The 15,039-nt window shown below is 44.0% G+C and overlaps 1 protein-coding gene across 1 annotated transcript in view; it reads right to left on the reverse strand.

The window, feature by feature from the left end:
* ERBB3 (erb-b2 receptor tyrosine kinase 3) overlaps positions 1-15,039 on the reverse strand; it is a 91,430-nt gene that overhangs the window by 8,413 nt on the left and 67,978 nt on the right. Inside the window, exons 16-24 of the mRNA XM_040425574.1 lie at positions 14,797-14,847; positions 9,407-9,548; positions 4,790-4,909; positions 4,010-4,108; positions 3,099-3,290; positions 2,542-2,697; positions 2,099-2,174; positions 1,824-1,970; positions 1,634-1,731 (exon numbers count right to left, since the gene is read on the reverse strand). Of these exons, the coding sequence (XP_040281508.1) occupies positions 1,634-1,731; positions 1,824-1,970; positions 2,099-2,174; positions 2,542-2,697; positions 3,099-3,290; positions 4,010-4,108; positions 4,790-4,909; positions 9,407-9,548; positions 14,797-14,847 (1,081 nt within the window). The remainder of the gene's footprint in view (positions 1-1,633; positions 1,732-1,823; positions 1,971-2,098; positions 2,175-2,541; positions 2,698-3,098; positions 3,291-4,009; positions 4,109-4,789; positions 4,910-9,406; positions 9,549-14,796; positions 14,848-15,039) is intronic.

The raw sequence follows: 15,039 nt of genomic DNA on the forward strand, positions 1-15,039 counted from the left end.
AACAAGACAACGACCCTAAATACTGCTCAAAATCCACTAAGGCATTTATGCAGAGGAACAAGTACAATGTTCTGGAATGGCCATCTCAGTCCCCAGACCTGAATATAATTGAAAATCTGTGGTGTGACTTAAAGAGAGCTGTCCATGCTCGGAAGCCATCAAACCTGAATGAACTAAAGATGTTTTGTAAAGAGGAATCGTCCAAAATACCTTCAACCAGAATCCAGACTCTCATTGGAATCTACAGGAAGCGTTTAGAGGCTGTAATTATCTACTAAATATTGATTTCATTTCTTTTTTGTGGTGCCCAAATTTATGCACCTGCCTAATTTTGTTTAAACAATTATATCACACTTTCTGTAAATCCAATAAACTTCAATTCACTTCTCAAATATCCCTGTGTGTGTCTCCTATATGATATATTTAACTGACATTTTTTATCGTAACAACCAACGATTTATACAGGAAAATCATGACGATTAACAAGATTGCCCAAACTTTCGCATCCCACTGTATATTCTATACTTAGAAAGCTGCAGGAAACTTTTGGACGGCTTGTTCCGGCGCTTGTCTGGAGGAAATATTCACCAGGATCACTGGTAGGGTGAAGTAGAAGTAGAAATGCAGATTGTCCTGAAGAAGAGGGCTTTCCACCCTCGAAACGCGTTGACTATCCTGCTAATAAAACTATCTACTTCACCCTACCAGTGATCCTGGTGAATATTTCCTCCAGACAAGCGCCGGAACAAGCGGTCCAAAAATCTGTTTTTACTGTTTCCTGCAATTTTTCCTGTGCATACCTCATTGTTTGAGGCCCCGCAGAGTGACCGCGGCTGCAGTCTGGAACATGCCGTTGTGCTGGCCGGCCAAGAATCACCAGCGAGGCTTTTAACAGTGGTTGTGACTCCTCACAACCTGGGACGGTAAGTGTACCCTAACCCATTTAATTATAGTTTATTCACACTGATCCTACACATGTGGCGCTGCCTCCTGTTCCTTTTATCTTATATACTTAGAAAGCCAATACATAATACTGGTGTCTTTATAATCTTATATTGTGCCTGTGAATAAAACAGTAATATGTATTAGCTTTCTAAGCATAGAAAATCTCTATCATCAACATGGCAAGGCTATAGTAAGTAGAGTATATCACATGTACATGTTATGACAGCTCTAGGAAACAGCCATGCCCTCAGCATGCTGAAGTCTAGCCCTGTCAATAAAAAGAAGGGGGGAGTGTGCAGAGCACAGGGGTGTTAGAAAAGCAGTGCTCCATGGATTCAGACTTTCCACTTGGTGCTCCAATGTGCTCATCTGTATATGAATACAAACACAGATATCTCTGCATCTGTTTAACATACAGACAAAAGAAAGGTATTGTTTTAATCAACACGATCAACCCTATCAGGCAGTGTGCCTGGTTTAATGCTGACAGAGGCTCTTTAAGTTCCCCTAATTAGTATGCAAAGGCTTACTTATGATAGCCAATCAAAAACCTGCTTTCCTCCTTCAATGCCACTACATACATAACATGATTCGATTGGTTACAGTATCTGCATTAACCAGGACCCAACAAAAGAATTTCCTTAATAGGCAGAAAACAGTTATTGGAGTAGATTTAAGATACACTCACTTTCATGACCAGGTAGCGGGGAGGATCCCTGGCCATGCGGGTGAACTCATTTCCCAGCTCCTTGAAAGTAGGCCGAACATTCTCATCAATCATCCAACCTAAGATGGCAGTCAGACATGTCAGAGTTCAGCTGCATGAAAATATTAACTGAGACATGGGGGCATCGGGTGTGGTAAAAGCGGAGACTCACATTTCACCATGACCATGTAGACATCAATGGTGCAGATTATAGGCTGAGGGAGTCGCTCCCCTTTCTCAAGAAGGTCTGGAACTTCAGACAGACGGATACCTGGATATGGCTCATCTCCAAATGTCATCATTTCCCACAGTGTGACACCTGGAAGGAAGCAAAAGAAACACGTGACCTTAGTGCTGGAGAATCCCAATCCTATTGAAAGGAAAATATTAAAATGCACTATGGAAGGGGAAAGCTGAATTTTTATAAAAATAAGACAATAGACTCACCGTAGCTCCACACATCACTTTGATGAGTGTATTTTCCAAAGTGTATACTTTCCAGAGCCATCCATTTGATAGGCGTCTGCAGGGAGTCAGAGAAATCAGGTAATTAAAAGGAAGCAAAAATAAATGCACATACAGCTGCAATTAGATATAATGCTAGTAAGAAAACGATACTTATACTGTGTAACTATGCAGTTTGTTAATCATATGACCATGCCATGCCACTGACTGAATAATACTTCATCTGTATCACGAATTGAAATGGTCAGCTGACAAAAGACAAGTAGAGGTAACGTCCATAGTAATGGGCTAGATTGGTGCTTTCCAGTTCCAAGAAGCATCTGGAATCTGATCAGCTGCTATGGGCAATGCCTCCACTTTTCCCTGCACTAGTTTTAATTGATCTCCCCTGTGACTATTCTACAAATATACATATAAAACACTACCTTGATCTCATTGTAGCAGTACTTCTTGTCATCTGGGTACAACAGATCTGCCACACCAAAATCTGACACTTGAACATGATTGAGATTCTTCATGAGGACGTTGCGAGCTGAGAGGTTCCTATGAACCATGCGATGTTCCTCCAAGTAGTACATGCCCTGGACAAACAAGAAAGAACACATTTCTAATGAACTCATCATCTAATGAACTCATCATCTGAAAAAGCAGAACATGTACAAATAAATAGTGCCGTATACTAATACATAGTTGCACATTACACATTGGTGGGCAGATTAGTCATTTTTCATGTTATCCAGAAGTAACCATTTAATTTACAAGGAAGCAGACTGACTGCCCCTGAGGTCTCCAAGCAGATTGGATGTTTTATCCAAATATATTTTTACCAAATAATAAACTGAAATAAACACATTTGATGGAACCCAAAATTGCTTACTTGCTGAGATAACTGCAAATAATGGCGAGCTTTGCACTTGTATACCCAGGACTACTATATCCAGTCTGCTCTGATTGTATAATGTGTGTGAAAGGGAAGACTCACCCTGGCAATCTGCACACACCAGTTAAGCAGCATCTGGGGGCCAATGACGCTGGTGTCCTTGTTCTGTCTAACATACTGAAGTAGTGAGCCCATAGGCAGAAGCTGTGTGACCAGCTGCAGCTGTGTTCCTGGACAAATACCCAGCAGTCGAACGATACAAGCATGATCCAGGCTCCCCATGGCAAGCATGTGCTGTGGAGTAAGGCAGCTGTTACTATGCATGAATGCTACGACATGGCAGAAGGAAGAAGTAAGCATTCAGTCTGTTTTACATTTGGACATGTTCTCCTTGTACTAGAAGTAGCTTCTTGTATTACTTTCCTAACACATAAAAACATAGGGGGACATTTACTAATCTATTTACACCACTTTTGTGGCGTAAATAGGTTGCAAATTTTGCCAGTAAAATTTCGGACATTTCCCCCTTCACACCACTTTTCAGGAGTGGCGAGTAAAAGGGGGGTGCCGTGGGTGGTGAGCAGGTGGTGACGCAGGTCCGCCACATTTATCTTTCGTTAGGCCTTTTATTCTGGCGTGAATAAAGACTTAAATCTACGGCAGCTAGGAGGCTGTTGTAGATTTAAGTGTGTGGTATGGCACTGCTGGAAGATGCGCCTCTGTAAAATTTGGCGCATCCTCTGGCAGCACAGGTGAAATCAAGACCAGCATACAGTGCACCGGTCTTGATAAATGTCACCCATAGTGACTGCCGTGCAGAAAGCCCTGGTTATGTCATTCCAGCTCTGACCAGAAGACACTTCAGAAGGCGAACAGCATAAAAGCTAATGCAAATGTATTACTAACTTTTACTATTTTTTGCCTTGCCACTTATACAGTGTATTAAAAGTAATCTTACAGTCGACCTACATTTTATACACATAAATCTTGTAAAATAGCTGATTGGGACTTACATCAGTGACCGCATGGAAAGTCTGACAACCATTGCGATCTTGTATGAATTTAATGCTCACAGGAATCTTAACAGAATCGCCTTCTGGGATCCAAACACCCTGTGTGGAGGAAAGTATATGGAGAATATGGTAAGAAGAGTGTCCTAAAGGGGTTTTTCTGGGCTTTACCTAAATTGTCTGTTTCAGCTACCCTGTGGAAGGAAGAGAGTTCCAGTTTCAGCAGCACTTCCGTCATTCCTTGGTCTTGGCTGCGATCATATGACTGCCCAACTGGCTGCTTCCAATGAAGTCCTGATGGATGTGCTCCTGTATCTTCCTGTTCTACTGCATTATGTACATGGAGCTGAACAGGAAGAAACAGGAGCACATCTGGTTGGGACTTCAGCAGAAGAGCCTGCAGCCAGTCGGGTGGTCATGTGATTACAGCCAAGATTGCGGAATCGGTGGCGCGGTAGGAGGGTAAGTACTGCTGAAACTCTGGAGACATGTTAAAACTGGACAATTCATTGTAAAATTATTCTGAATTAGTATAAAGATAAATAAGAACTTGCATGGCCACCGCTTTCTTTCATTTCAATGGGGCCGACGCAAATAGCAGAACCAGCGCTCGGCTATTTCCGCAGCCCCATAGAAATGAATGGAAGGCGGCCGCTCATGCGGGGTGCGCCATCCTTTGCTTTGCCAGCTGCTTTTACGAGGAGATATGCCCCCATTGTCTGAGATGGGAAAACCCTTTTAAGGATTTTTTTGCATTAATATGTCCTGTTAAACATGTTATACCTTGTGCACTATGCCAAATACCCCAGATCCCAGAATTTTGAGTTTCTTCAGCTCAGTGCTTTTGAATATTCGCGCCTGCACGGTGTTGGTTTTTTCTGATGGATCCAACATTTCGGTACCCTGATGAGAAACAGCAACAATGTTTTTATGTACATTTTTTACATTTTGTATCCAACTAGCGGCATAAAAGTATGAGCAGCTAATAGGCACTTAATGTAAATCCCTAAGGCCTCATGCACATGACCTTTCTGTTTTTTGCGGTCCTCAAGCCGGTGTGCCTTCCACAATTTGCGGAACGGAACGGACGGCCCATTGTAGAAATGCCTATTCTTGTCCGCAAAACGGACAAGAATAGGACATGTTCTATTTTTTTTTGCGGGGCCACGGAACGGAGCAACGGATGCGGACAGCACACGGAGTGCTGTCCGCATCTTTTGCGGCCCCACTGAAGTGAATGGGTCTGCATCCGAGCCGCCAAAACGGCGGCTCAGATGCGGACCCAAACAACGCCCGGCTGCATGAGGCCTAACAGACACAAAACTGCATGTGATGTTATATACAACTAATCAGTGATGGCCAGTTCGCAGTGTTCGCCAGCGAACACATGCGGGCTGCCATCTTGACTCACCCGTCCGGCGATGCACAGGTAAGCCCTTACCTGTGCGGGTCTGAAATCAAATGCGGTCACCGGGAGCAGGCAGTTCCGAGAACAGCCGCCGGGGGCCTTCATCGGGCTGTTCTCGGAACTGCCTGCTCCCGGTGACCGCATTTGTTTCAGACCGGCTCCCGGCACAGGCATAGGTAAGGGCTTACCTGTGCATCGCCGGACTTGTGAGTCAAGATGGCAGCCCGCATGTGTTCACTGGTGAACACTGCGAACTGGCCCTCACTGCAACTAATTATATGAGTGAAGTACAATTCTCCTGTGTCTAGGTTAAAAAACAGATTAAAGGGGTGTTCTGGTTTCAGCAAATAAATGTGTTTTATATTGAAACTCTCAAGATCTCTGCTTGCTGTAATTGAATAGGAATCTTCATTGTTTTCTCGTCCATCATGATCTTTCAGCATGGTAAACATTTATCGCTCCTAGTTAATAGATCTGTTCGTATAACATGGAGTCGTCTACTCGCTAATGATCTCATACATGCCTTTTGAATAAGCATCCGTCCCCCGTCTTTACTTGTAATAACAAGGTACGATTCAAAAGCAAATGAGTAAAGACCATAAGTAAGAACGATTATCTATATGTATAATAAGTGAAATTTTCGTTGTTAACGAGTCGCTACATCTTTGTTCGTTTATCGTGATCTGTATGACATCTGCTGGTAATAGTACCTTAAAGAGAACCTGTCACCAGTTTTATGGTGTCCTAACTAAGGGCAACATAAATAAGTGACTGATTCTCTTAGCACAATGCTGGGTCACGTTCTTTAATTGACCCAGTCAATCTGCCAACATCTTGTATTGAAAAGCTCCAGCTGATAATGATGAGTCCTGAATATTCATGAGCTCCTGACTCTCCCCGCCTACCTGCTGCTGATTGACAGTTTTTTTCCATATGAATCAGCAGCAGGTGGGCAGGGGAGTGGCTATAGCTCTGAATTAAAAATACGATGGACTCACTGACATCACGCTGGACTCAAATCAGCTCATTAGCATACGGCATGTGGCATCTTTGTGTGTATATTATGAGATAACCATCTGTCACACCAGTCAGTGAATACATCTAAGGCACTTTTTAGTAGTTAATGATTGTATATAATTAGTTAGATTATAATCAAATACCCACATGACAGGTTCCCTTTAAGTCCGCTTTCATACAGGCCTCTTACACACGACCGTATGGCTTTTTCAGTATTTTGCGGTCCGCAAACAATACGGATGACGTCCGTGTGCATTCTGTTTTTTGCGGAACGGAACAGCTGGCCCCTGATAGAACAGTACTATGCTTGTCCATTATGCGGACAATAATAGGACATGTTCTATCTTTGAACGGAACGGAAAAACGGAAACAGAAGGCATACGGAGTACCTTCTGTTTTTTTCTGCGGTTCCATTGAAATGAATGGTTCCGTATATGGTCCGTATACGGAACACAAAAAACAGAACGGAAACAGAAAAAAAAAGAGGCCACAGTCAGTATTTGATCAGTGATTGGTATATACAGAGATAAGGAATAATGGAAAGATCTGCACCTGTTCTGTGTTTTTGACCCATGTCTGGTTTTGGTTCAAAATCACTGATCAAATACTGACTGTGAAAGCGGCCAAAAGGCCCTTTACACGGCCGTCTGAGCAGACAAGTATCTGGATCAGATGATGAGCCCCTGATAAATGCCTGCTTATCAGTGGAGAAGGATAGAGCTGAATTTACCTGCAGCAATCACCTCCACTGTATAGGGATGAGTGATCACTACTGTGATCGCTTGTCCCTATACAGATTTATTGCTTCTGGGCTAGAAATCAGTTTACACAACAAAATCTGCTGCCCAGAAATGATGATTTAGGTGCCTGCATCACAATACTTCCCCTCGATGAAAGAGCATTGGCACTTTTACATGGACTGATTATTAGGAACGAGCATTCATATGAATGTTTGTTCCTAAGAAATGTCCCATGTAAAGGGACCTTAAAGGGGTTGTGTCACTTCAGCAAATAGCATTTATCATGTAGAGAAAGTTAATACAAGACACTAACTAATGTATTGTGATTGTCTATATTGCTTCCTTTGCTGGCTTAATTTATTTTTCCATCACATTCTACACTGCTCGTTTTCATGGTTACGACCACTTTGCAATCCATCAGTAGTGGTTGTGCTTTGATACTATAGGAAAAAGCACCGGCCTATTTGGGGTCTGGGACTGTGAGGGTGCACATAGGCTAGTGTTTTTTTTCTATAGTGTGCAAGCACGACACCACTGATGGATTGCAGTGTGGTCGTAACCATGGAAACAAGCAGTGTATAATGTGATGGAAAAATTAATCCAGCCAGCAAAGGAAGCAATATGGATAATAACAATACATTAGTAACTGCCTTGTATTAACTTCCTCTATATAATAAATGCCAAGTGAGACAACCCCTTTAACTGACTGAGTGCTGTGTGCAGAATCTCCAGTGTATTTCTATGAGCTGCAGCTTCAAAATGCTGCCCCTGCCTCCTGCTTGTAAGAGCTGACAGAGAGAAAACAATCACAAGCAGAAGGCAAGGGAGAAAGGCTAAGGCTGCATCTCACACTAAGTTAGGCTAGTTTCACACTAGCGCTTGACATCTCCAGCAAGCTGCTCTTTGCCGTAGATGTCTGGATACAGCACTGCTAGAAGTTGCCTGAAGGTCCGCTGGCCACATTAACTATAATGGCGAACGGCAGATATCCGGCCGCAGCATGTCAGAGATGTCAAGTGCTAGTGTGAAACTATGTCACTGATGATCACTTGCTATCCTTAGACAGGACTTAGGCACAGTAGTCCAGTGTGATGATACCCAACCTCCTCTGTTTCTGTTTCTGGCAAGCCAGAGGCATGATGGCAAATGTGGGCTGCATTAGGGGAATCGAATCAGAGGGGAAAAAGAATGAAGACTGCAGACAACCCACAAATGGCACATCAAGTACAAAAGGTACAAGCCATACACCAGAACCTCTATATTAATCTTTACTAATAGACTATGCTGCACTATTCAAGGAAAGAAAATTGCTGGAGTACCGATCCCACCTTTTTCAGTTGTCCGACGATAACTTCTAGTCTCTACGAGGCCAAGCTGTTAACACTTAGGCCTCTTTAACACGGGCAAGTTTTCCGCGCGGGTGCAATGCTTGAGGTGAACGCATTGCACCCGCACTGAATCCGGACCCATTCACTCCAATGGGGCTGTGAACATGAGCGGTGATTTTCACGCATCACATGTGCGTTGCGTGAAAATCGCAGCATGCTCTATATTGTGCGTTTTTCACGCAACGCAGGCCCCATAGAAGTGAATGAGGCTGCGTGAAAATAGCAAGGATCCGCAAGCAAGTGCGGATGCGGTGCGATTTTCACGCATGGTTGCTAGGTGACGATCGGGATGGGGACCCGATCTTTATTATTTTCCCTTATAACATGGTTATAAGGGAAAATAATAGAATAGACCATGTGTTGGACCATGTGATGAGCGCAGTGACGTCACCAAAGGTCTCTTTCCTCCCAGGTCCTCAAAGAAGAAAGAAGACAAGCCGGGCTGTGCGAACAAGTGGATGAGGTAAGTTTAATTTTTTATTTAATTTTTTTAACCCCTCTATCCCTAATTTACTTAGCATTCTGTATTAAGAATGTTATTATTTTCCCTTATAACCATGTTATAATGGAAAATAAGAAAATCTACACAACACCTAACCCAAACCTGAACTTCTGTGAAGAAGTCCGGGTTCGGGTCTGGGTACCAGACATGCAGATTTTTCTCACAAGCGTGCAAAATGCTTTGCACTCGAGCGGAAAAATTGTGCATTTTCCCGCGACGCACCCGCATCCTATCCGGCCCTCCAATGCGACGCCCGTGTGAAAGAGGCCTTACAGTGGTTCTGTATTTGACAGATATTCTAAAATGAATTATAAATGCTCCAGACAGCCATCTAATGACACTTACATCTCCTCTCTCCAGGTAGCGTCTCATAGCCCGCTTCTTTCGAATTCTCAGTCCTCTCCAGTATAGAAGTGCTAGGAGAGTGCAGCAACACAGGACAAATATAGACACAACCACTGCGCCTGCGACCATGGCCTGGGTTTTACTGTAAAGAAGAGAGATAACAAAATGCTGGATTATAGTACCAGGCAAGCAGGTGACATTTTAAAAAATCTTATCCACATGCTGCTGAAGTTTTCTGTGTGGCAACTGACCTGCGATGCGTAAAGCTAATGGATTTTTTGCAGATTTTCCCCAATGACTCCAATAGGGAAGTCAAAATCAGCAATAAAATCTGCAACTGCAAATCTGCATGATCCTGTGTGGACTTGCCTTCCAGATTTGCCATGGAAATAATCTGTAGCAAATTTGACTTTCCTCCCAGATCATTAAGCTTGCCACGTTTTGCTGCTAGGTGTCCCCAGATGATAGTGTCCATTACTTCTAATTTTACACAGCAACATTTTATTTCAGCCTCATTAGAGGAATAATATGGCAATGCCTCTGTGTGAAATCTAAGGCATTCAGCGGCACAGTAAGGGTCCATAGCCCAGTTTCTGTACATTGTGAAACTTCTATCGAGCAAAACTTTGCAGAAACTGCAGACAAAGAGTTAGCCTCTAGGGGGCAGCAAAAGTATTCTGTACAATTCTAAACATCATAAAATGGATATCTTATTTTTTCGTAATATCTGTTCAGTTTAACGCTGTGTTATTTTGTATTACAGCATTATTAAACATGATCTTTGTAGGGTTTGTGAAAAATAATGTGTATTAATGTAACATGTAACTCGCATACAAAGTTCAACAGCAGTAAGGGGCTCCGCTCATGTGCAATCACTTGGGAAGGTACAGCTCAGCCTGGAACCAGGCACTGAATATAATCCAAAATAAGGAGAGACATCCAGCTTCCCATAAGGCCTCCTGCACACTAACGTGTGCGCCCCGTAGTCATGCTGCGGGCCGCAATGCACGAACACCGTCCGTGGGGCAGCCGCAGCGGATCGCGCACCCATTCATTTTAATGGGTCCGCGATGGGGCCGTTCTGCAAAAAGATAGGACATGTTCTATCTTTTTGCGGAATGGAAGTACGGGACGAAACCCCACGGAAGCACTCCGTAGGGTTCCGTGTTTACGTTCCGCACCATTCCGCATCTCTGGATTTGCGGACCCATTGAAGTGAATGGGTCCGCATCCGTAATGCGGAATGGCCGCAGAATGGCGCCTGTGTATTGCGAATCCCCAATACGGCAACGGGAAGCAGACGTTCGTGTGCAGGAGGCCTAAAAAAGTGATAGCCTTTATTCTTTAAAGTGATAAAATATCTAATGACACAGTACAGACACACAGCGTTAGCGTCTACGCGTTTCGGATCTTAAAATGTGACCCTTACTCATGACCATGAGTACTTTTTTTATGGTAAGCTGGACGTCTCTCCTTGTTTTGGATGTAATTTGCATGTAATATTAGCATGATACAACCTTTCATTAATAAGGCATTAAAAAGGTGGATCCAGGTGGCATTACCCCACAGTCCCTGCCTTAGGGGGAACTTCATGACAGCACTCCATATAGATTGTTAGCAAGTCCATCCATCATAAGTTTATACTGAGCTCTGCTGGGCAGCTGATATCTCGGAGTAACCCATGCACACTGTAACCTCAGGTAGCAGGAGGTGTAATGTTTAGCTGAGGGGAGTAATCATTTTAAAGGGGGAAAGAGAAAGCTGAAATAATTGCAGTGATGTCATCGGATGAGTCATGTTCCAAAGCCTCTGCCTGAGGTGGTATAATAGGGGCAGGAAGGGTGTAAGGCGCAGGTATTTTTCTTCTAATTCTTGCACGTCCAAACCATTCCGCTTTAACTGATATCACGTGCTGGTCATATGTGGAACACAGGATGATTGTTCCCACAGTTCCTCTCACTGACTGGTACTCATTTGTATGGAGAACAGGAATCCAGCCAAAGTCTGTGACTTCTCTTTATCCCACACGGTTGATTAGGGAAATACAAGGACAGTGCCAAAGCTGTGGGCACTATAATTCTTCAATGTTCTACTGCTGGCACATACACCTGTGGCATATATCTGCTTCTCTTTTTATCACTGCTTATGCTATCAATGTGTGTGTAAAGGCCCCTATACACATTAGTGTACTGTCAGAAACCTAGGATGTGTGCGGGGAGCTCCCGATGTCGGAGGAGAGAAGGATCAGTCAAAGTGAACATTTTCACCTGATCCCTTTATTCTCCCAGGAGATAAGCTGCTGCCAGAGGTGTCCGTCAGTAGCTTTCTCCACTCGAGAATAGCTGTCAGCTAAATGATCATTTCAGTATACTGAGTGTGTATGGCCGCCATTCTTCACCTCCATACAAACCAAGCAGAGAACAAGAAGACCCCTGCTATCTACAGGCAGTTGGCCGTAAACTTCAGTTAAAGGGGCAGATACACGGCCTGTGCAACCGCTTCAGCTGCCCAGCGGTAGTGATGGCCTTGCGATTCGCAGCGAACTTTGCTCATTCGCGATTCAACGAACATATGGCGATATTCGCGCCCGCCATATTCTTTTACATTGTGAAGAACTTTGACCCATGACACATCCATCAGGGTGGTGCAGGACAGCCAATTGAAAAGTTTCAGCATATGAACATACCCCCTACCTTATAAATAGACCCGATCTGGCCGCCATTTTACATTCAGTGTTTTGCCAGTGTAGGGAGAGGTTGCTGTGTGGAGCAGGGACAGGCTGTTAGGGACACCAAACGCTAGCCAATAGGTCCACAAAAGTCCTTTTAAGGACTGGTATAGGTGTACTATTGATAGGTGTGCAGTACAGAGGGGTGTAATACACTTATAATATACATAGAAAGCATATTATAGTGCATTTGTATTGTGCAGCAGTTGTGTGCGGTTCTGCTGCGGTACTGCAGGTATATAGAGGGACAAACGCAATTAGAAAAAATAATTATAACTGGTGTGATATACCTGTCGCCCCCCAAAAAACTGATAGAAGCGAGGTGTTATATACCAATAATATACTTTCTATATAGTGCAGTTGGGTACAGCAGCATTTGTTTGTCACTGTGTGTAGCAGAGGGAACGCAGCAAAACCACAAACGGTACTGGAAAAAATTATTATAACTGGTGTGCGCATGCATGTACGCGAAAATGATATTGCCGATATTTCGCACTGAAAAAATAATGAATGGAGATCGCAAATTCGAATAATACATCTGGTATATCACTGTCCATGTTGTGGGACTATTTGTGCACTTCTAGTAAGTATTTGGTGGTTGTAAATATGAGCTGAAGGTTTTTCAGGTTCGCCTGCCATTAAAATGATTGGGACCCGCCGCGAACTTGCGGTTCGCGAACATTTGATCGTGTTTGCGCGATCGCGTTTGCGAACCGTCCCGGCAGATGTTCGTCCATCACTACCCAGCGGTCCATGTGGCCTTCCCAGTTATAGAGCACTTGCAGAAGTTATAAGGATATATCCTTGCTGTCTTACATTTAGATCATTTTCTACGCCTAAACTAGGCGTAGAAAATAATTAATGGGCCACATACCACACCCCCTTTTTTAGACCTGGCGTGAGCAGAGAAGAAGTCGCAGATTCTGCCGAAACATGGAAAGAAAATACGGTCGTGTGCATGAGCCCTTAGGCCTATGAACATAGACTCTCTACCTGCACAAATGTATTTCATCTTCCCAAAAGCCTGGTTGAATAGCTCACACATGCAGGATTTACCAGTCCAAGCCTATAATGGCACCGTCGTATTCTTAGGATAATAATTGCGATTGTTTAGGGCTCTTTCACACCTGCGTTCTTTTCTTCCGGCATAGAGTTCCGTCGTCGGGGCTCTATGCTGGAAGAATCCTGATCAGGATTATCCTAATGCATTCTGAATGGAGTGAAATCCGTTCAGGATGCATCAGGATGTCTTCAGTTCCGGAACGGAACGTTTTTTGGCCGGAGAAAATACCGCAGCATGCTGCGCTTTTTGCTCCGGCCAAAAATCCGGAACACTTGCCGCAATGCCGGATCCGGAGTTAATGCCCATTGAAAGGCATTAATCCGGATCCGGCCTTAAGCTAAACGTCGTTTCGGCGCATTGCCGGAGCCGACATTTAGCTTTTTCTGAATGGTTACCATGGCTGCCGGGACGCTAAAGTCCTGGCAGCCATGGTAAAGCGTAGTGGGGAGCGGGGGAGCAGTATACTTACCGTCCGTGCGGCTCCCGGGGCGCTCCAGAGTGACGTCAGGGCGCCCCAAGCGCATGGATCATGTGATCGCATTGGACACGTCATCCATGCGCATGGGGCGCCCTGACGTCATTCTGGAGCGCCCCGGGAGCCGCACGGACTGTAAGTATACTGCTCCCCCGCTCCCCGCTCCTACTATGGCAACCAGGACTTTAATAGCGTCCTGGGTGCCATAGTAACACTGAAAGCATTTTGAAGACGGTTCCGTCTTCAAATGCTTTCAGTACACTTGTGTTTTTCCGGATCCGGAGTGTAATTCCGGCAAGTGGAGTACACGCCGGATCCGGACAACGCAAGTGTGAAAGAGGCCTTAGAAAGAAATCCCTCTCATTTACCTATTTCCTATTAGATCAGCTAACTGGTCATGTCTGATGGTACCCATGCCAAACTTGCCAAAAATGTCAGGTCCTGTGACAGCTGTCCAATGTCTGCAAGTACTTCATATTCAGAGCACCATTAGCAACTATTGTGTGCACTGGCTGGATATGTTTATTCTGTCACATATGGGGAGCTCTGCTGATTAAATATTACTGTACCAGCTAAATATAACTTAAAGGGCATCTGTCAGCAGATTTGCACCTATGACACTGGCTGACCTGTTACATGTGCACTTGGCAGCTGAAGGCATCTGTGTTGGTCCCATGTTCATATGTGTCCGCATAGCTGAGAAAAATGAAGTTTTACTATATGCAAATGAGCCTCTCGGAGCAACATGGGTGTTGCCGTTACTCCTAAGGGCTCAGCTCTCTCTGCAACTGCTGAGCCCTCTGCACTTTGATTGACAGGGCCAGTCAGTGAAAATGTCATCACAGCTGGTTATAGATGCCCAAAACTATAATCAGAATCCAACCGTTCCCAGGAATTAGAGAAAAGACATCCATCCATGAGAGATATAAAAACAGCGCACTATAAAATTCATAAGCAATGAAACATGATCATCAGAAAACCCCTTTCATGTAACATTCAGATTTGCCCTATTTGTGTTTTAATATAGCACTAAATCACACATATGGGCCGAGCCGTTCTCCTCCAGGATCTTCCAAGCTGATTACAATATCAATTCGGTTATAAACACCATTTGGAAAGTTTACCTTTCTCCAGGAACGATGTTTTTGCAACCTTGTAGCTCTGGACCGTCACACCTATCAGAAAAAAAAGATTTCTGCATTACTATTAGCAAAAAGAGGAATTCAGGCCACAAGCCGGCCATAAAGACTAATTATATCAGGCTCTACTATTAAAAGGGTTTTCCGGGATTAACCCCTTCAAGACCAAGACAATTTTCACCATAAGGACCAAACCACATTTTGCAAACTTTATGTGGTAATAACTCT

Source organism: Bufo bufo, chromosome 3 (genome assembly GCF_905171765.1).
Source record: "Bufo bufo chromosome 3, aBufBuf1.1, whole genome shotgun sequence".
NCBI classification, from domain to species: domain Eukaryota; kingdom Metazoa; phylum Chordata; class Amphibia; order Anura; family Bufonidae; genus Bufo; species Bufo bufo.